We start from the raw sequence: 21819 nt of genomic DNA, 5'->3' as shown, positions 1-21819 counted from the left end.
CTGATTAAAAAAAGAAGGGAATGGTTAGAATAGATTAGTTTGGGTTTTAGTCCCAATGGTAGAAAAACAAGAGAAGTTTAGTTACTTCACTGCTCTGGAAAAAGTCTAGAGATAACACTTATGTCATTTATTGTTTCAAGAGAAAATGTTAAATCTTAGGAAAACTTCCTTTAATGTCTGAAGAACAGTGATCCAAGGCTACGAGGAACCAACGGGTGTCCTGTTGCTGGTTTTGTAATGCTTTTGGATTTACAGCTCAAGTGCAGCTGGAGTTATACAGGGAATGACCACCTGCTGCTTCAATTTTGCATGCAGACTATTTCTTTCCTTTGAATTTGCTGTGAGACAGGCTAGACTATATTTCAACAGCTTAGGGTAATCCAAAGGCTGATATCCTCCCCAGAATATTTTGTACTGCTAGGAAGACATGCTCTAATTAAAGTGAGACACAAACAACATCTTCTGCTATATTCTCTTTCACATCTCAAAATTCTTGGAGAGTAAATATGTTTCAGAACAACACGTTACTTATATTCAAAGGTTTATTATTAAGAAATACAGTGTGTCAAGTTTTTGGTATTTTATTTCAAAAGATTTTCTACACAGACACCTACTTTCCTGAAAACAGAGTTGAGCAAATAAGAGATTTCTTGGCAAACTTGAGAAAGCACAATTATAATAATTCTCAGAGTGAAAGCACTTTGGAGCACCAACCGGCCCCTACCACAGGTCTGTAGCTGCCCTCACTGCAGGCCTTTCCCCCATCTCAGCTGGGATCCTCAGTCATTAGTCATCATCATAAAAGAAATGCCATTACTACATCATGTCAGTATTCAAAGTGGCCAACACAATCAGTAAGTATCAAAGGAAATTGAGCTTCACAAAGAAGAAAAAACCTGCTTAAAGATTTGCTAGAAAATACCCATTATCTGTACTTCATATGTAAGAATATCCTGGCCTGCATTCCAGCTGTTCACCAAGTGTGATTCATGATGACAGGGTAAGCAGTCCCTGACATGTTTGTGGAGCTACAGTAAGTCGTGTTTCCAATAAAACATAACCGATAAGCGTGCGCTGTGATTCACAAGGAGAGCTGAGGGGAAGCATTACCACACGGCTCCAAATAACTGGGACCCACCATGCTATGCATCCTCCAGAAAGAGTAACTGCTGCTGTTCAGGCAGTGATGTCTTTCATTGTTAATCCATCCAAATAAGCTGTCGCTGCAGCTACAAATTCAAGGTACAAAAACATATTTTTATGCTCACGATAAAAATAATTTTACTGAACAGGATGATTCCATGAAGCTTGCAATCAGTGGGAGAGGATCCTCACATTCAAAACACCCCATTGGTTCTTTGACCTATGTGATACCTAGAACACAGGGACAGCCTGAAAATACGCTATATCAATTGACTGCCTTGCAGAGCTCAAAATCTGCATATATTCTGAGAGACATCCACCGAATTCTCTCTCAAGGTGTAGCAGTTTGCAACAAACATAGCTATGGCAAGAATATCCTGGATGATGCATCTGTTGCTATTTTTTCACCACATTTAGAACATTTGATTTTATTTTTGGAAGCTAACAGGAAAACAAAATGCTCAGACACAAGTGAGCATATGTTGCCAATCTGGCAATAGAGATGTGAGCACTTTTCATTCGGTGTTGCAGCAGATTTGCCACTGTGCTAACACATACTCCAGCTTCAGAAGCAGGCAGAAAGAACACAGCTCAGCTAAAAAGCAGTTAGTTCTGCTATACTGCTTCAGCACAATATTATGCACTGATGTAAACACAAACCTGAGAGATCCATCTCAAAAGGTAACAACATTATAGAACTTTGAAAGACAAAATAATGCAGAGTTACTCTACCCATATAATGCAGAGTTACTCTACCCATGGCACTATCACTGGTACTAAAAATACATTTACTATACACGGAATATTCATCAAATGTTGAGTGATTTTATTAGAGATTATCCTTTGATCATTTAAATTACAAGAAGTTTTAAAAGACAACCAGAGATGTCTTTTTGATAGTCCTTAAAGTAGTGCATTGTTGGTATTGTATTTATTACAGATTAAAATCAGATCTTAAATTATTTTGAATTTTTTGTTGATTACTTTTGGCAATACTCTGATTTAAAAAAACTTTTCAAAATCACCCACTATTAAAAACTGCATTTACAGCTAAGCTGCTTTTCAAACTACTGAAGTGATATGACTCAGACATCCCATTTTTAGTTATAGCTCTCACCTAACCTCGAAGTTCTCTACATTGGCAGTCCCACAGTAGGTCAAACTTTGTAAAATATGTCACACATAAAAGGAGCTTAACATTTGACAGAACAATCACCTTAGGGAATTATTACTTACTAGATAGCAACAGCTGAAATGTCTCCAATGAACAGCTTGAAAGAAGGTAAGTGCCAAGCAATTGAGTTTTTTCTCTTATTTTTGGAGAATAAGGTGGAGAGAAAATTGATACTATTCTTCATCTTCTTATACCAGTGCCTTTCTTTTTGCACGCTTGAACCTGGGAGTCTTTCACAGAAAATCTTTTAGAACTTGCCATATTTCCCTTCATTGTGTTACACCCTCGCTTCTACATACAAGCTCAGAACACACCATTCCTTCTCGCTTTTCCCTCATCTTTCTTCAGAGTTGCACACTCCACCTTTTTACGTATTTCTTCATACATCCTTCATACAGCCACAACCAGATTCTCAGCCTGACCATTCCATACCCTGCATACTCTTCACTCATCTCCTATTCTCACTTTGTTCTGTTATTTGGATATCTCTATGTAAGTCTCTCAAAAAAGCCACCATTCCCTTTGCTTTTTTTCTAAGGTCTCCTACATAAGATGCCTGTTGTGATAATGATTCCTGTTTTTTCCTCAGTTTCATTTTCTTCTCCACCAGGTATTTAGAAAGTCAGCCCTGACTTCTTTCACTTTTCTTGCTACACAAGGAGCACCTTTCTCCCCTCCCTCTTTGCCTTTTATTCATGACCAAGCTATAACCTTTTAAAAACAATCTTGCAATTATTCTAAGAACACTCTGTAATATAGATGAAGTTTAGCCATAGACTAGAATTCTAAGTTCTTCCAATTTGTTTCCCTCAAAGCACAGACTTGCCTCTTCTCAGATGTTCTAGGGCCCCAGAAAGCTCAATTTGCTGATTAATTCCCTGCTACTCCCAGACATAAATGGCTTTTGAAGAAGCCATCTTTATTCTTAAACCACCCAGAGAGGTTGCATCATACAGAAGGATCAGATAACATACCCCAGAATCCAGCTGATTATAAGCAATAAAAACTAATGTTTGAAATAAACCTCTTTTTTTTTTCCCCACCCACCAATAAAGAATGAATGGGCCTGGGATTCAGATTCCCTTTCTTGCTGATTTTTTTGTCTTTTTTTTTTTTTTCGCATTTTGTATTTTTTTTTCCCCCTCTTCTTTTCCTTCTTGTATTACCTTTCACAAGCTCAGGGAATGCTTGCTTATTTCCATTAGTGGCACAAGAGGTATTATGTACCGTAGTCAAAAAGAAGTACTAACCTACAGTTACTTCACTGGTACTGCTCTTTTTTTTTTTTCTTTAACCATAGATGCATGTTTTCTCTTCAAAGAAACTACCTCTCAACAGTTTTAGTCTCAGCCACCATGGAAAGCTGAAATGCACCAGGGATATTCTGACTTCTGAGATCTGCGGTTTCCTGTTTGAGAAAGGCTGTGATTCACACCAATACTGCACATTTTTCCCAGAAAATGAGGACAGATAGCCTGGGGGATCCATGCATTTGGCTTTACTTTCAACTAATTGGCACTACTGCCTCTTTTACTACTACAAACGGTTTTGCCCAGTTAACCATCTTCATTGTTTGCTCTATCTGGCTGCAGGCTCCATGACTGGCGTACTTCCTGCCTATCTGTTGCTTAATTAAGTTTGTTTTGTAGTAATCCCTGCTGTCGGCTGTTTTCCTGGCTCATGAATTGCCTCCTAACCTGACTGTCAGCCAAATCTCTTAGAACCAGGCCCTGCTCCTACATTGGTTCTATGATAATTCTGTTTCTGATAGGCTAAGTTACTCAAGTGAACACAATGAAAATATCATACCTTTCATTTACTGCCAACGGAAACTCTTTTAAAAAGGCTCCTGTTTCTTCAAAGGGGCACCTCTTCTCATTTTAAGAAGCTTAAAAAATAATTAGTAGCTTATACAGTACCAAAAATATGGAAACAATCACAACTAATTAGAAGATGGGCAATTTGGGGATGAAGTAAGAGGAGAAAGGCAGGGAAAAAATGAGATCTTAAAGATAACAATCTAGATGAAGACTGCTGAGACAGTCAATTGGGTAATTTCAAGGCAGGATATGGGTTCGCTCCTGTCTATTAGCTGAAGAGGTAAGACAAAGTCTTGAGGCACCTCTCAGATGTAAGAGGGCACTAACCATCTCTTCTCAATCCAGACACTGCTCAAGTAGTCACCAGACAAATCTTCATCCTTAGTTAAGCAAAGGCCCACCTAGATGCTAGTGAGGCTCATATTAACATTTGGTCTTTCTGTCTTTGCAAAAATATTGGAGAGTTCCTCTCCCTGCAGGAATTGTTTTCTGACTGGTAGGTGAAGTGGCTGATAGAAAACAATTTTAGGAACATTTACAGCTCTTTATCAACTGTGAAAATATGAATGAACAAGAGAAACTGAAGAGTCAACATTCATCCTATTCTGAGGAGTTGTATGGAAAGTAAAATCACAAATTCATCAAACACTTCACTCTATAGCCAATAAAGATTTAATTTTTATGAAAAAATAATTAGGTGGATGTTTTATTTGTTTGTTTGTTTTACACTCCAGTACTTAAAAAGCAGGACCACTGATTAGGAAACTGTTGATGAACTCTAGTTTGTCCATGTGGAGCAAAACTGTAGTACAAGTAACTGTTGTAATCTTTGGGCTTGGAGAAAGATATAAAGCTGGAACATAAGGTCAGTCAAGGCAAGGCTCCACAGAGGGAGGGAGAAGAGTGGTCTGGCTGCATCTTCCCATCTATCTATATGCATAAAATTAAATCAGCTGGATAGAGTGATGACATTGTCTTCAAGGGGGATAGGACTGTACTCGCCCAAATTACCAGCAGTAGCCATGGCAGCTGGCATAAACAAGAAATTAAGCATTTATTCCCAGAGTAATAAGCTTGTATCCTCAGCTCACAGTGCCAGCAGCACAAAGAGAACCACAGTTTCTCTTTCTTCCAATCAGAAGAACACACCACAGAATATGGTAGAGCAATCCAACTCTGCCAGCAGCTGACTTCATGTCTTTCAGTAGTTGGGAACAGCTCAGCTTAAATCCATATTGGTAAAACCTCACTTCTGAGAGGCTCTAAGAAAGCCAGAGATATTTTTCAGGCAAGAAAGGAGAAATAGGCAAGGCAGTCAGTCACCTGGTGGAGAGAGACTACATGATTTCTTCTTAAGTATTGTAAGCTGAAGCATTTTTAAATGCTAAAAAACAAAAAAAGGGGGGGGGGGGAGGGGGGGGGGAACGACACTTATAAATAAATTATCATGGGTTACAGCAGTTACTTAGAGTGACAAATAATTATTTGCTGTGATTTTCCAAGCCATCTGGAAGTGCTCTGTAGAGCACAGCTTGAGAACCTACGTTCTGGTTGATTTAAAAAGTAAGCACCGGTCCCCACTGCAATTACAAAATATTCTCCCCTCACAGAGGGACTTGGAAACAGTTATAGGTCACAAAGTCACCTCAGCCACCCTGGTAACACAGTAATGGTATGGTTTCTGGTAAGCTTCCAAAGTAATGAAAATCTTCACAAGATATGTTTCCTAGAATGTGTTTTGCCTCATTTAGCACACACCTCTTCAATCAAACTACCAAGAAAAAAAAAAAAATCACGGAAGCAGCTACCAGAGTCTCCCTAGCTAACATGCTTAAGCACAGATCTCCATTACTGAATGTTAAGAAGTCTGTAAGATAAGACAAGAGTCTGTCCCCCTAAGAAGTCTTCAAACATACTCAAGATCACGTGCGATCACATTGGACTGTACAGAAGAGCAAGTTTAGTCTTGAAACCCATTGCACAAGGGATCCTTTCAAATGCAATAAGGCCTGCTTTATTTGTTTTTAGTTACTCTATGGTGTGTTTCTCATTAGTAGGGTAGGCTCAATGTATTTAGGTTGGGTCAGGAGGACACGTACAATAATTGCTTAATGTCGAATTTGGCAAAGTTAGTTTTATTACTTAAAAAAAAATAATCTTGGCAACTGTTAAAAAAAGCAGCTGGCATGAAAGTTGTTTAACTTAACTATTACCTCATTTTCTCTCATAATATTGCCAAAACTTCGTAACAACACAGAACAGATGGTTGACATCTTTAAAAATTTTACAGATAATTCTCTTCCCAAATCAAATAATGGCACTTAATTTGCTTAACCAGAAGAGGATTTAAACAACAATTAACCATCATTTACATATATTCCATATGTTAGAACCATATTTACTATGGGTGACAGTACTGCAATACTGTCAAAGCTGCAACATATCACAATAATTTGAAAGAAAGTGCAGCTCTTACATTCACTTTTGGAGAAGGGTTTGGCTTCTGGATGATTGCTAGTGCTTAGAAGCCTTGGTAGACAGCAGCCTTGCACGCAAAGCTGCTGTGTGCATTCATTTACAATGCATTCAGACTACCTTTAAGTTCACAGATACTATGTAGTCAACTGGTTTAGAAAGGTGGAGGGAAGGAGAGAAGTTGGAAAGGCTTGATGAAGTCACTTACATGAAGCAAACATATTCAGAAGTCCAAGAACTTTTCTCTTCAAATAGGGCTAATAGACAGTAAAATGACACAGATGACAAACAAAACAGGCCAAGAATATTTGTTCAAGCAGTGTTTCCAGTCACCAGTCAGGAAGGAGACTATAGTTTCCAGAAGAACATGGTAGGAATTCTTAAAAGTGTAGATAGTGAAGACAGAAAGCAGGAGTTCCTGTCAAGAATCATATAAATGGGTTATATCCTGGCAGGAAGATGAGAAGTGGCAACTCAGAGCAAAAATACACTGGTGTTGAAAACTGCAGAGAGAAGAGGATGAAAAGGAGGACTTTGTTAAAAACAGGACACTGACTTCTGGCATATTTAAGGTGACCACAAGACATTCATAAGGAAAAAGGTACAGTTGGATGTACAACTGATGGTAGGAGAAAAGAAAAAACAACTCATTATATTGAGGTATTTTCCATAAAACAGAAAAATAGAAGAAAGGAACTATAGAAGACAGGAGAGGGGAAAGTACTGCTGCCTAGCAAGGCCTGCCAGATCCTAACTCCTGAGGTCTGGACACAAGATTTTAAATGAAGCTGGACTGAAGGCTGTCTACATTGCAACTGGAATGGAAGAACCTACAGTGTCAGTCACAGAAGCCTGGAGGTAAAGCTCAAAGACTATAACAACGCATACATGTAGCCTGGTCCATACAGTGAGGTTCTTTTGCAATAGAAAAAAAATAATTGGCTGTTCTTGTCCTAAAAATGAAAAAAAAAAAAAAAAAAAAGAGGGAAATCTCAGAGTGCAAGTAACAAGGAGGGAAAGTCACAGTTTGGCTTCACAGATTGGTCAACCCTGGATGACAAAGAATTCACTATCAAATTAAACAGCATTTCATTCCCACTCGATTCATCTAACATCGTATTTTGAGTTCACACGCACTAGATGGCTAATTTCATGATCCTGCATATGAATTCAGGAGCATTTGCTAGTGGATACTGCCTTGCTTGATCAAGAGTAAACACAGCAAGAACTACAGATTACAATGACTTAAGTGGCCAACAGTTTTCAAGAACTTCTATAATGCAATAATCCTCTTTATCTGAGGTGTGAAAATATCCCTCAAAAATAACTACAAAATGATCCCAGTATTACCTCTACTATGCTGATTAACAAGTAAGTATGCTAAAATAACCTATCTTGGCACAGTTAGTTTGAAGAAAATGTCAGTATCTTACAGCCTGGTTTGATTCTAATTGGTCTGTGAGTCAAACTACAGCACGTGGGTATTAAAATGGCATATATCACTATGTCTTACAGTGCTTCTCAAGCTAGGTAGGCAGAAGAATATAAGATTGTATAAAACACTTCTGCAAAAAAAAAATTCACTTTGTTGAGCCGACACTTCCATAAAGTGCATTTCATCAGAAAGTCTCTAAACTGCTCCAGTTAGCGATCAAAGCTAAATTCAGCAAATATTATCCAAAAATACAAGCTGTAATTATTGGAAGGGAATGTCAGTCAACCTTCAACTAATTATCACAAGAGGCTCTTTGCGCCCCCTGTAAAAAGTTGAAGGGATTAATTCCAGACAAATGTTAAGATCTCTTGCCAATGCAACTTAAGCTTATGCTAGATAACAATTAGATTAAATGATCCAAAGTTGTGGCTACAGGCTATGCAGTTCAGTATATTGATATTGGGGATCTATCATTTTTAGACTGTTTGATTTGCAGTTATTCTAACAGAACTCAACTGTCCACAGATAACTTACACAACACTTACTATCAGCATCTTCACTTCAAAGAAAACTTGTGGAATCTCACACACCTCTTGGTAGACTACCCTTTAATTAAGATGATGACTGCCTTTTTTTTTATTTTTAATAAGTCTGGCAGATTTTGCTTAATCTCCTACTTACCGTGCTCTGCTTCACACTGTAGTTCAGTAGGACACAAACAGGATTTCTTTTGAATGAGAGTAGGTCAGAAGACAGGCTCCAGAGCATGATACACTGCAGTGGTCCTTCTCTTTATGTGACCAGACTAGATTTAGTGTCAAGTGTCTATCATGTCCTCAACTGTCTAATTCTATAGAGAAACACTGTCCTTCACAACCACATCAACTGTTAGAAATAATTGCAGTGTGAATTTTTCTGAGAGGAAAGAGGTTCTAGATGCATTAATAGACTTGCAATTATCATATCAAATTTTAATGGATTTCAGAGAACACATGATGCAAGAGAGAAATTAGTTGATACAGTCATGTGTCACAGGAAAAAATTAAATTTAATTGAAATTACCTGGCTCTCTCAATGTACAGTTTTAAGCTGTAAAAGCTGCTTGGTCACCATTTCTACTGATTCATTTGAAAAGCTTTGGAAACAATTTCCAAAATGTTTTTTTCCTTGAAATTCTTCTTTAGGTGGGAGAAGAGAGGACAAGACTTAATAAAAAAATGAAAGATTATTATCAGCTGAAGAGCTCCATAACATGTTGAGTAAAGTTTAAAATAAATCCTTGTACTGTTTTAAATTCCAAGATAAGTGAACAGGCATCAGGAGAAGGTAAACTTGCAAGGAGAACTGCAGCTGCTAGTTTATTTTTGCAAGTGTTTGGAAGTAGATGACAGCACATAGAAACAAAAAAGCCAGCACTACCATAAACTAATGCAAAATGAGCTGCGCAGATGAAATGGTACAGATCATCTATTTAGTGCTTCTTGGAATGGCAGACAGGGCAAAGTGTCCTCTTGGTTACTGCTGATTTATCTGCAGTGCATTTATGAGCAAGACAATTACCAACAGAGTAAAATATTTTCAAAGGGCATTATCATTGCCCATAAATTGAATCTAAAAGCGAGAAAGGGGAGTGAAAAATGTCTTTTTTTTTTTTAACATAGTAATTTCTTCTGATAGTTCCAAAAATGTTCTAGATGTAGGTCACTCAGTTGCAAAGAGACCACGTATATTAGAAATTCAGCCTTTCATTGGAGACTAGCACCAGATTTTACATTCACTTTTTAATGGAGTGAAAATTTAATAGTTGCTTTTTCCACCTTTCCTCTTGTACCCATCAACAGATGTTCTGAGAGGGGATTGTATGTAAAAATGTAAGCAGAAATGGGTTTAAAAAGTGTAAGCGTGTGATTGGTCTGTCTCCCTTTTCAAAAAGGCTGCAAGCACCAGGGTACATTTTTTGGGTACCTTCACTATCAGAGTAGACTTACTTTTAGGGTCACAATCACTACCAGACAGAAAGATGAGTGTAGAGATGCTGAGGTTTAGAAACACCCCTCTTTCATCTAAAAACTCTACCTGTAGTGAAGGCTTCTCACAGTTGCTTTTAATTCAAAAAGCATGTTAGATTTCACATTAAAAATCAGCACAAATTCTAACAGTGAAGTCAAGAGAAACTGGAACAATCATATCCTAAGTTCTTAGATAACTATTTAAGTCCAATCTTTTCATTAGACCTCTGAGAGAACTTCTAGAGAAGGTCCTAGGTGGGAGCTTCCAGTGAAAGTAAAACCTTTCCAACAAGAACTAGACTTATGCATAATCACTTCAGTTACTTACAGAACTTTAGCAAATAGGAACTGACACGGAGAGGCCACAGCACAGCCCAAGAGTTTTGCCATTAAATTACACAGAGCTAGGCTTTTCATCAACTTGCCATACAAGGGCCAATTCCACAGTATTAGCTAAGATGAAGGCTCTAAAGTAAACTGGATTAGATTGGACTTCATTAAGCAGCCTAAAATGAGCATCAGCTAGCATTAAGGCTTTCCTGAGACAGTGCAAGCTATAGGGACAACTAACAAAAGGAACCTTTACTATTGCAGAAGATGCGCCTTATCACTCTGCTGGCAGAGTTCCCCAAGAGGGTGTTAGACACCCTACCCTTCTAAACAGAGTCATTTCTGTGAAATGGATTGGGATTCAAATTATAGAGACCGTTCTTCAAGTTCCAACTCAAAAATGAGAAAGTTACAAAATGAGAAAGTTACAAAAAAGAAAAGAAGTATTTCGTACATGCATTGACAGTCTATAACAAAAACATGAACATGGAGATTTGGAATGTAGATATGTAATACCCCATTTCTAAAAGTATCCAACTAAACAGGCAGTAGACTTAGACACTTCTACAAGTCTTCCCGCCCCCCTCCACCTTTTATTTATTCGTGTGTCTGATCAGGAATAAGTTTATCACAGTTCATCAGCTTGATCTGATCAGCAGCGCATACAAAGGACATTTGAGGACACTGCCTATATTATTTTCATTGAGTCATCAGGTTACTGCCATTTTTTCTTGGGCTTTTCAGTAATTTCCTTCTTTTAAAAAGAAAGCTTAGCTTTATTCTTGTCAGATTAGTTGTGCAAACTGACAGCTGAACTTTTTTTTTTTTTAATAAATAAATGGAAAGGATTCAGGGCATGTGCAGAGTCCTGTCTCTTATTTGCCTTTTCTAAACTTAAAGGTCTTGCAGCAATGCAATGAGAAGCTAGGCAGAAAGCCAGGGAATTAGCCTCAGGCTGTATGATCTCCTCCAAGAAACAAACAGTGCTGTAGGATAGATAATCACACTGTCCCCTTTCCCAGTTCCATCAGTTGCCTCCCTGTCCTCCAACATGGCAGGACTCCAGTGGTTGTCTGCAGATGTCCAAGAAGGTGTCAGCTGGACTCAGTAAGGCTTGATAGAAGCAGTGCTGTAATAGGGACTGATTACCCCTTCTAGCTGACAGTTTACTCCAAAGACAGGTCTCAGTAGGATGAAATGTATGTTTAAAAGCCTGAAAGCATCTACTGATACAGGTCACATAAGGAACAAGCTAAAAGCCAAGTGAGTTCTCAGGTCAGCAATGAAAACAGACTAAAATCTTTGTGACATCTTAACAAAAGAGATACCAAGAGCTCAAACTGCAAGGTCAACACTGTTGTGGCCAGTTCAAACAATCAAGTTGAACCCCAGGAATATAAAGAGACAGAAGAATGATGCTCATTGCTATCCAAAGGTCAAAGCATTTAGAGGATATTCTGTTCCAGAACCAAACCAGGCCTGTGCCTTACCACATCTAATCACAGCGTTGAGTAATTGGCATTAGCTCATATTTTAGTTTGAGAATTTCTTTGCAAAGTTCTTCTGCTTATCTGTTCAGACATGTTTCCACCCTGCCACACGATGATTTCAAAGAATTTTTATTCTTCCAGAGCAAACACATCATCAGTTATCAATTAAGAATTCATGCTCAAGTCTGTCTGCAACTAGGGAAACATTTAAGCACATGCTTAAGATAATTTCTAAATAGCAACATTTTCCTAAGCTCAGTCCTAGAAAGCAATGCCTTGAGTTTACCCACAGGTCACTGAAAGACATATGGAAAAAAAATACATTAAAACTGTAACTACAAAATGAAGTTGGCAGCTCTGCATTACCCTAAAATGGGAAGTAGCCAGTTATGTTAAGATAAAGGTTAAAATACGTTCACACAATCGAATGAAATTAAGCTGTTTTAGAGAAACATTGCTTAAACATTTGGTTTCTTCAAATGCAGAACTCAGAGAGAATTGCTCTAGCTAACAAAAGCTATTTCCCTTTTTTTTTTAAAAAAAAAAAAATAAGGAAACGTTTAGATTCCTTCAGAGTTATTGTTTCTTCACAAGCAAGTACCAAAGACAAAAATATTTCCACAAACTAATAGAAGCTATTACAGTAAGGATAAAATCTGTACTGGAAGCCTACAGTAATTAGATTTTTCGTTTTAATTGTTGTAATCTCCTTAAAGACCATCTGACTTTTTTTGAACCAGGCCTGTGACTGCATAAAGAAATAAGATTCCATTAAAGACTTGCTGCAAAGCTAACAATTTGAAAGCCTTTAGAAGAGCTTTTGAAATCCTGATCAGGGATGTTATAAATGCAGCTGGTCTTCACTTTTGTTGTTTCATGAGGTCATTAGATTCAGAATTACACATTAACTTAGTTTTCTCTTTTTCCTTTAATTGATAAGAGACTTGATAAATAGTTGTACTAGCATACAAAAACTTACCCTTGCACCCTTCTCTGGGAAACATTTGCATCCAGCACTGCAGTCACGTCCTCCACATGGCCCACTGTAGGACTTCTTTCCACCCTATTACAAAGAAAGAAAACAAATGACTTCTATAACTATTTGTCTGCTGAAGAAGATCTTAAATTAATACGTTCAAATCTCAAAACTTTTCAGCTATCTGACATCTGTTGTGTGAACTTGCTGGGAAATAAATAGCAAAATATATTTGAAAATTTACTTCTCTGTAATTGAATCATTTTCAGAATCACCAAATATCTGTAAAAAAAGAACGTATAAACATTTAGAGGACAAGTAAATTTACATGAGTTAGAGAGGAGCATTTTCTAGGGCTACCAAAATCCACAAAGTTACATGATGTTTTGAGATTCACAATACACTAGCTAGACATAAATAGAACTGGTACCTCAGTCATTCCATACATCCAAATATCTCTACATCATGAGAAACACCAAGGCATCACCTTCACGCATTCCTGCCAGCAAGAACCTGCAGCCCCTGAGCCACAGACACAGAGAGACAAGTGGATGGGAGAAGGTGGCGCCTGAGCCCATAAGGAGATACACAAAGCACGCAGGAGGAAACATCAGTGTTTGAACAGATATGAAAAATCCCTACCTCTGAAAGCAGATCTCCATCTCTGTCAACACAGATGTGTTGACAAAACTACTCAGTTTTAAACAAACCACATCCCCTTCCCACAGCAATGTTTACAGCCCTCGCAATGCCACCTGTCACATTAAGGGCAACTGAGAGTAGATGCAGAACATTTTGGAGAAGAAATGATATAGCACTTAGGATTTTATTCTCTATGAAAAGAAGTCAGCAGAAGGAAACAGTGGCCTTGTCCACCACTTGATTTTCCTACAGGTTTAGTGACAGAGGCTCTGCTCTTCAGCATGCTAACACGCTCAGGCACACTTTCTGTCCTCGATGCCGAATCTTGTTTTGCTGTGGAGATAAACTCACACAAAGGTGGTTTTGGAAAGACCACACAGAGAATAGGAAAGGACAGAAAGAAGCAACACCTCTGCTTACACTGCAGGGATCCTACGGCACCAGGAGGCTGAAGGCCCTGCCACACGCAGCACTATGCATCAGCCCAAACACCTGCACAACTGTCCCCGTGTTTTCAAAGTCTGAATGAAACAGAAATTTAAGATCATCTCAAGGTGACCAACCTAAGTGCTCAAACAAGTTTAGACTGGAGTTGAACATTTCCTTCCTAAAAGCATTCACAGAAAATACTTTTCAAGCCTTTAAAATCTCCTGACACCTGTCGAGTGAGGAACGTAAAAAATGAAAGGCAAGTCAGGCAAGATTCTCATGCAGCTTTGAACTCCTTTACGTCAGTTTTCTCAAAGAAAGGAACTAGTCTGGCATCACTTTCTCTGCTTATATGCAGGTAAACAAAAAATACATTGATTTACATCCTGATGTATGCATCATTTTGCTATAAACTCAACAGCCCCAGTCCTTAAGTGTAGAATGAACAGATACCATAGAAAACCCTTCAATCCTCCATGCCCCTAGACTGTAGAAAGCACTATGTCTTGCTGCAAAATACTCATAGCTACCTCCAAGAGGTTCCAAAAGGCACCAAATGAATAAAAACAAACAGTATTTTCACAGACTTGTTCACAGTTTTGTTCGGATTAAACCCCACTACACATGGAACTTTTAGACTAGTCACTCAGTAACGCTATGGCAGCACCAGACGCAATCCTTGCACTAAGCAGAGAGTGATGAACTGCAAGAGTCACCATGACATGGAATATAATAGGTGGTTCTCACCCTTGGAAGACAGAAATAAAAGTAAACTTAATGCAGCAAAGGTAATAAAAAAAGGAAAGAGGAGAAAAACCTGCATCTGTGGCATATATAACAGGCAGTGAGGGCATCTCCAAGTTGTCTGCACAGCATGATCAGCACCAATCTGACCCTGCAATGTACACTGGCAAATATACATTGTGAAAACTGGCCCTCATCTTGACAGACACTGCTGGAAGGGCATTTCTAACAGTTAGCAAAATGAGATCCTAGAGTCCTGTTAACAAGCCCTCAGAGCGAAGTGCCCCAAGACAACTTCTGGCATATTATATGCATATTTTGCAGTGGAAATCTGGACTCATTGCAAGCCTATGTATACCTCTGTTCCTGAGGCTTAACCTTACATTTTCACTGTTAGAAGATAGCTTTATACCACTGGAGAATTAGATTACGTCTTCCCAGATGCTTATTCAACTTGGCATTAAGTTCTTCCAAGATTTTAGCCTCCATTGATTCTTCTCTTCCCCCCACACACAGTATTCTTCATTCCAACAGTCATTTCCATGAACCTTCAGTTCCTATGGTCCTGCTAATTCTGCTTTCCCCCAGGAAGGGAGTAGAGAAGAGAAACACTTCATGCCAGTGCTGGATCCCTCCCAGGTTGCTGTCTCACAGCAGTCGCTCTCATGGAGCAACAGAGCACACCTTGCCAGAAATGTCTGGTGGCAAGCAGGCACCTCCCAGTGGCAGAGCACTGGACAGAACTCGAGTATTCTTCCCATACCCACTGCCTGCACTGCTCTCCCCAGTCCTGTGGTTTAGCATATACGAGCCAAGTCAAATTCCCACTAAAGTCAAAATAAATCTTCCCACTGACTGCAGTGGGATCTGAATCAAAGAGTCACTGAGGTTTAATAAAAAAAAGAAATAAAATATGTCCATATTTTGAGTAAAATTGTACATACATTGAGTTTCTATGTTCCTTTTCATAGCTAGAGTTGTCATTTTGCTTATTTATGAATGAAAGCATTTGGGAAGGAAGTAAACCAAAGCCAGCTGGCTCTAAACCAGGTGTTACATGCCCTGAGTGTTTTATTTAGGGGAAGAAGCTGACACCAGACACTCCAGTACTACTTAAATAGCAAACAGACATGTACATAAAATTGATGTATACAAACCTAAAGGCTACATATAATATTCTAGAGTACAGTGCTCTCTTCTGAAAAGGTTTAATATATTTTTTCCATTCAAATGTACAGCTGCATTGGTCATTTGAACACTTATAGATAGGAATCTGAATGTGTAAGCACAGGCCCTTTGTACATGTTCTGCGAACGCATGCAGGTAGGAGATCTCTGACTGCCCCGAGATGTATTTCAGGTTGACAAACATGGTTCGTCAGAAACAGTGCAGAAGTCAAGAAATGAAGATTAATTAGATGATTTTAACTCCAGTGACTACAAGTAGACCAGGAGTTTTGCAGAAAATAAATTAAAAAACATAAATCAGTACCGATGATTAAAAAACAGCAATTTCTGAGACACAGATAGCTAAAATAGCTATAAGTGTAGTAACACTTATTATTTCAGTCTTATGTAAGTATCACTAGTACTCACATAAGAAAAAAGTTAGTTAAAAACACTGATATTAGTGAGGAGATTTTTAAAAGGCATTTAAAAATGATAGAGGAAGATTACACATATCAACTCTCATTTCTGGTGTGCCACCCTCAAGCATTTGTGTACAGCTGATTCATTCAGATGGAGTGCCATTTTAATCTTTCCATTGACTTCAGCAAGTCCTGGAGCAAAGCCAAAGACAGTAAAGAAAGCTAACAGCTGTGATGCCATAAGAGGTGTCCCAAACCCATGCTCATTCCAGCTCTTCTATAGCAACACACAGGTCCTCACAATAGAAGCAAATTATATTGAAGGTCTGCAAACCCGAAGAAAACTGTATCTGCAGAAGCAAACCCCTAACAGAGGGCCTGAGTAAGATTTTGAGGAAAGACAGTTCCAACACAAAAGCCAGGGACCAATTTTCTCCTGCTCTGTACTCTGAGGATCGTCTGTGGAATACGTGAGATCTTTAGCTGAAGACAATGACTTCTGTCTGGTAGGAGGGTGAACCCACAAGCTAAGAGAGAAATGTAGTGAGGGCACATTTTGGAAAAGGGCAGCAAAGAGGTGAAAACCATGTAACTACCATTAACATGAGGAAAATTAAGTAGCAGTGGTGGTAATGGGAAAGTAAGCTGGAAACCTTTAGGAAAAAAAAAAAAGGATTCTAAGGAATGCCAGCATGCCAAACTGGAGGATGTAAAGCATGCTGAAAGAAGAACATGTCCATGATCAAATAAAAGAAGAAAACAATGAAAAAAAGATACGGATAAAACAAAGTGGAAGAATCTCAGACTGCTGTAAGGAGTTGTGCCAAGGAAGAAACTTTATTTCCTTAAGCCTTATCTCCAGTAACTTCCAAACTCCAGTTAAGGACCACTCTAGTCCAGAACAAAATCCCGACCACCTTATGTTCTTGCAAATGGAACGCAAGGAAACTTGTGAAACCTGCAAAAAAAAATTCATATAGTTCAGGACCTATTATCTGCTGATGACTAATAAGGAAATCATATTTACAGTACCAGACACCCTGGTAAAATGTCACAGTAAAAAAACTAGTGAAACATAATATCTCTGTTTACTTCATGAGCTAAGTAACATTACCCCCTCTTAGCTCCCACAGCTTTTAAGGTTTCTACAGAACTTTGACCCAATTCTGAAAACATTTACCCACACGTTTATCTCCTCTCAGAAGTCAGCAGACAGATTCTACTTTGCTATGAGTGTATTAAAAAGAAGGTGCCACACTAACTTGAGATAAAGCCCTCAATACTAAAAAACCTGACAAGCCAGGAAGCACAGCAACATCTGCACTCAGAAGAGGCAGCGTGACCCAGCAAAGACAGCATAATGTCACGCAGCAAACAGATTCGGTAATTCTTCCCAACACAGAAGGGGTCAGAGCAGAAATAAACCGCCGCACCTCCCGGTTAGACTGTATGGGAGCATTTGCTGGGATCTGTTGGGAGTGAGGTAGAGAAGAAGTGCAAATGCATCAGCAAAACGTTGCATAAACTTAAAATACAAACACATTTTTTTCCCCAGAAAGAATATCTAGTGTTTGAACTCTTTTTTTCTTAGATAGTCCAAAACTTGACTTGTACTGTCTGTCAAGTTGGTGACTTTTTTAAAAAAGTATAAAGAGCCATATCAAGCCTAGGAACTAATAATTAGAGGTTTTTGGTCAAACTGGTGGATAAGTAATCAATAGGAAGCAGCAAATTAAGAGCAAATCCTGAGTAACTACCAAATAACAGACAAATACAAACCTCTGAGCAAATGACTACATCTGACACACCCAGAGAAGTCATCTTTTTCACACCACACATCCTACTACTGCCTTGCAGCTGTGCACATACAATGCGTACAGAAAAAGTGATCACAGAGATAGCAATGAGACAGTACATGAGTGGGATTTTTGCTGGAACACAGTGCACCTTTTTGTCACTTAGTTTCAAGAAGTATGAGCTCTGCACAGGCACAAACAAAGCTTGAAAATCCCTCTTCTTACAAACGTGTGGCTTAAGATCCTTCCTGCTATAGAGCATGGTTTACTTAGGCCAGCAGAATGAAGATGTGGATGTGATGCAAGTGCCATTTACACATTCTTCAGAAAGGTAAACAGGAGAAGCAAATGAATTTTACCTAAACAATGTTCTGCATTCCACTCTGTTGCTTAGGAGCATTTTACACCTCTGACTGTCACTAACTGAGAACGTATGTCAACAGAAAGACCTTTGTGGTAAGAGTATGTAAATAGCACTACAGGTGACCATCAGGGACTGAATGCTGGGTTACATATATTACTCTAAACAGACAGAGGAAAGGACAGTAGTGGTGCAAAAGCAAGTATGTATAAGCTTCCATAAATATATGTGGGAGAAACAACATCTTTAAGCAGACATCCTTCCAGATACAAAGGCAAGAGACATCTTCTATGAGCTGGTAATCCCTGTTAATGGAGTCACAGTGTGAGGCAAGACTCACTGACTGCTACTTTTGCTTTGTTGCAAAAGCATTTCATGTCAAAGCATCCCCTTCCCTCCAGTCCCTGCTATTAGCAACAGAACTATCCAGAAAGCAAAACATCCTATTCAATGAAAAAAGGTGACCTCACAATATGAACAGTGGTGGAAACTGTCTTCCAGATCTTCACTTTCTACACCTACATGTTTCTCCTAAAATTGGATACATTAAAGACTAGTGCAAAACTGTGACAAGCCTGGAAAAAGCATTTTCCAAGGACTAATAAGAATCAAAACGTAAAAAACACAACAAGCAAGAATCTGTACAGTTAAACAGTAACACACAAACCACATGTAAAGCCAGACTCATTCTGAGCACTGCTCTTCTTCCTGCAGTCCCGTTTAAGTGAGCAGCCTCCCAACACACCAGCAGTACGAACATCACTTACTGCTTCTTCAGCATAACATACAAATCTGGCTCTGTACTGCTCTGTCTCCCGACAGTTTTCAGTTCAGTTGATAGGCTACATAAAGCAGTACATACTTCTTCCTCAACACCCTGCTGCTCAGTGAGCATGTAGTTAAAGCCAGACAGTTTATTTACAGCCGACATGAGCAAGGACACAACACGCAACCACAAGCTTATCTCTTACTGCACAAAAGGCCTTTCAAAGGAAGCTATTAAATGTGAATTTGTAGCTAAGATACTAATTCATTTTAAGGTTCACTGACTTCTTCACTAAACCAATTTCCTCAAACATTTTCATTCATTTCATAGAGCTGGCAAACGACTGGCAGCTGAGACCAACCAATAGTTACTAATGGAAACCAACCCTCCTCCAATTCCAATGACACGAGGCTACAAAACTGGGAGGAAAGCCTGGCCTAGAGAAACTAGCAACAAACTCTGACTGAATCAAATTCCATCCTGTATTCGACTCCCCGTTTCATTCCTGCCAGTGAGACAGCTGAAAATGAGATGTTAAAGGTACAGACAGCAAAAATGAACCAATATCTTCTGAACAGTAAGAGGGTTGACTGACCCCTAGTTTTTGAGGAAATGTATTTCTCACTGGTTGGCTGGAGGCTGGGGAGGGAATTTGCAGAGATTTTTTGAAATTCACTCAAGTAATTTTCATTCATACAAATAATGTCATCAAGGTTCTGCAAGGGGAAGCATTCTCATAGCACAGAATTTCCAGAGCATATCGTTTGTGTGACAATGATATTGTCAAATATCATTTGAGGGCTCTGCATTAACTGTGCATAAGCAGCAGAGGGATATCCATGAATTCATTATCATGCAAATGCAGCAGCAATAACGAGGAACAGCAGGATTATTGCATCCCACTGTAGGAAAAAGTGCTTGCAGATAACTCAGTGTTGCTTTACGGAACAAGAAAGGCACTGTCCTATTGATATTGTCTATGAATCCCAAAATACATCCATTTGTATGGAGATAGTGGTGAATTTATATTTAAATGAATTTTTAAAGCATATTCATATATTGATGCAGAACATAACCTAATAAGTTATATTGGGAAATAGTCTGCTTCCGTAGTATTACTTTCTATCAAAGCTGGGCACACGCCAAGTGAAAAAGTAAAGGAGCATTGCCCTACTTCTTTAACTACACAGAGCTGCAAGTTACACAGCCTGAAGTAATGATTCCAAAATCAGAGATAACTCATTTATATGATTTAGCACAGGTATTTACCAAGTTTGTACCTGCCCAGCAGCCTTATTAGCCCTGCATAACACTCGACCCACAACCACTGGCTAAATCCATAATAAACGCACACTGCCAAGCAGTGTAGACACTCAGACTGATGTTGCTGAATGGATTGATATTTAGGATACTAAAACCCATACAACTGGATATTAAAAGAAGTATAGATAACCTAGTTGAAGGAGGTGGACATTATGCAATCTATGTATGTGATACATACCACCATGAACCAGTACAAGTCTTTATAAACAAAACTAGCAAATCAGATAAAAACTGTTCTTAGAAATTACCAACCTCCCAGCAAGAGAGTGGATGCTCTTCCATCAGATAACTGGCTCTCTTTATCCTACAATGTTCTTATGACACCTAAGAGCTTTCAGACAGCTTTAAAAGGCGTGTATATGGCTTGGAAACAAATCTTCATGATTCATCCATTCATGAACTGAAGGTATCAGATGATTCAGCCAACCCTTTTACTTGTGAACATGCTATGCCTTGCAAAAAGCTGTGTAACAGATAAAACATGACCATTTTTTCCAAAATCACTTTCTTCACAAATCACTCAAGTTTCCAGTGTTCTAGCTGAACAGTTTTCAAGTCCCACGATACATGTATCACTCTCACATAATCTTTCAGAGCCATCTTTGAAACTCTCATTTCTTCTTACCTCTTGCCAAAATAGTAGCACAAATCTCAGCAACTGTAAAGCACTTGCAAGCAATACATTTCACTTTGAAAAAGAACTTCCACAAATCAAGTCATAGACTTTTCTGCATAGTTCTGTTGCATGAGAAGTCAATTACTGAAGACCTTTTTTCCAAAGTAATGTTTTTAAATACAAAAAACTTGTCCCTCAACCACAACAGAAATAAGGAAAATGAGTCACTTCATCTGTTCCAGCTAAAATGTTTGTCCATAGGCTTATGTATCTGAGGTCAATGCAGCAACTCCTCTTGCAGAACTACACTACACGTCCACACTTCTGCATTCACTCCAGATGCAGCTGGTCAGCAGAAAAGCACCAGTCCTGAAAGTGACTCAGCTCCTTCATCTTGTAAATAATTCTAACAATTGAAATAGTAGAGAAGGAAACTCTTCACGAAAACGTCAAGGGCACATAGTACTTAACAGCAAAACATATGCCAGAAAGTTGGAACGTGTCCATTGTGATTCATCCTCCAGTTTTATAGTCAACACAGACCACCAACACTGAAAATATTACAGCAATTTATTATTTGCATCTTATTTTAAAATGTGTAACTTCCCAAAGCCATCAACCAAAAAATGCTTTTTTTTTTTTTAATGCAAGTTCCAGAGCTGACAAATGAAGACATTTTTAAGTGAAAACATTGGTAGAAAC

General features: G+C 38.6%; 1 protein-coding gene across 2 annotated transcripts in view; it reads right to left on the bottom strand.

Moving 5' to 3' along the window:
- Nucleotides 1–21819, bottom strand: part of COL4A6 (collagen type IV alpha 6 chain) — a 121449-nt gene that overhangs the window by 64948 nt on the left and 34682 nt on the right. For both annotated transcript variants that reach the window (XM_420322.8, XM_015278603.4), the window contains exon 3: nucleotides 12856–12939. In XM_420322.8, coding sequence (XP_420322.5) covers nucleotides 12856–12939 — 84 coding nt within the window. The remainder of the gene's footprint in view (nucleotides 1–12855; nucleotides 12940–21819) is intronic.

Source organism: Gallus gallus, chromosome 4 (genome assembly GCF_016699485.2).
Source record: "Gallus gallus isolate bGalGal1 chromosome 4, bGalGal1.mat.broiler.GRCg7b, whole genome shotgun sequence".
In the NCBI taxonomy this organism is placed as follows: domain Eukaryota; kingdom Metazoa; phylum Chordata; class Aves; order Galliformes; family Phasianidae; genus Gallus; species Gallus gallus.
This window is presented reverse-complemented; position numbering and strand designations above follow the sequence as displayed.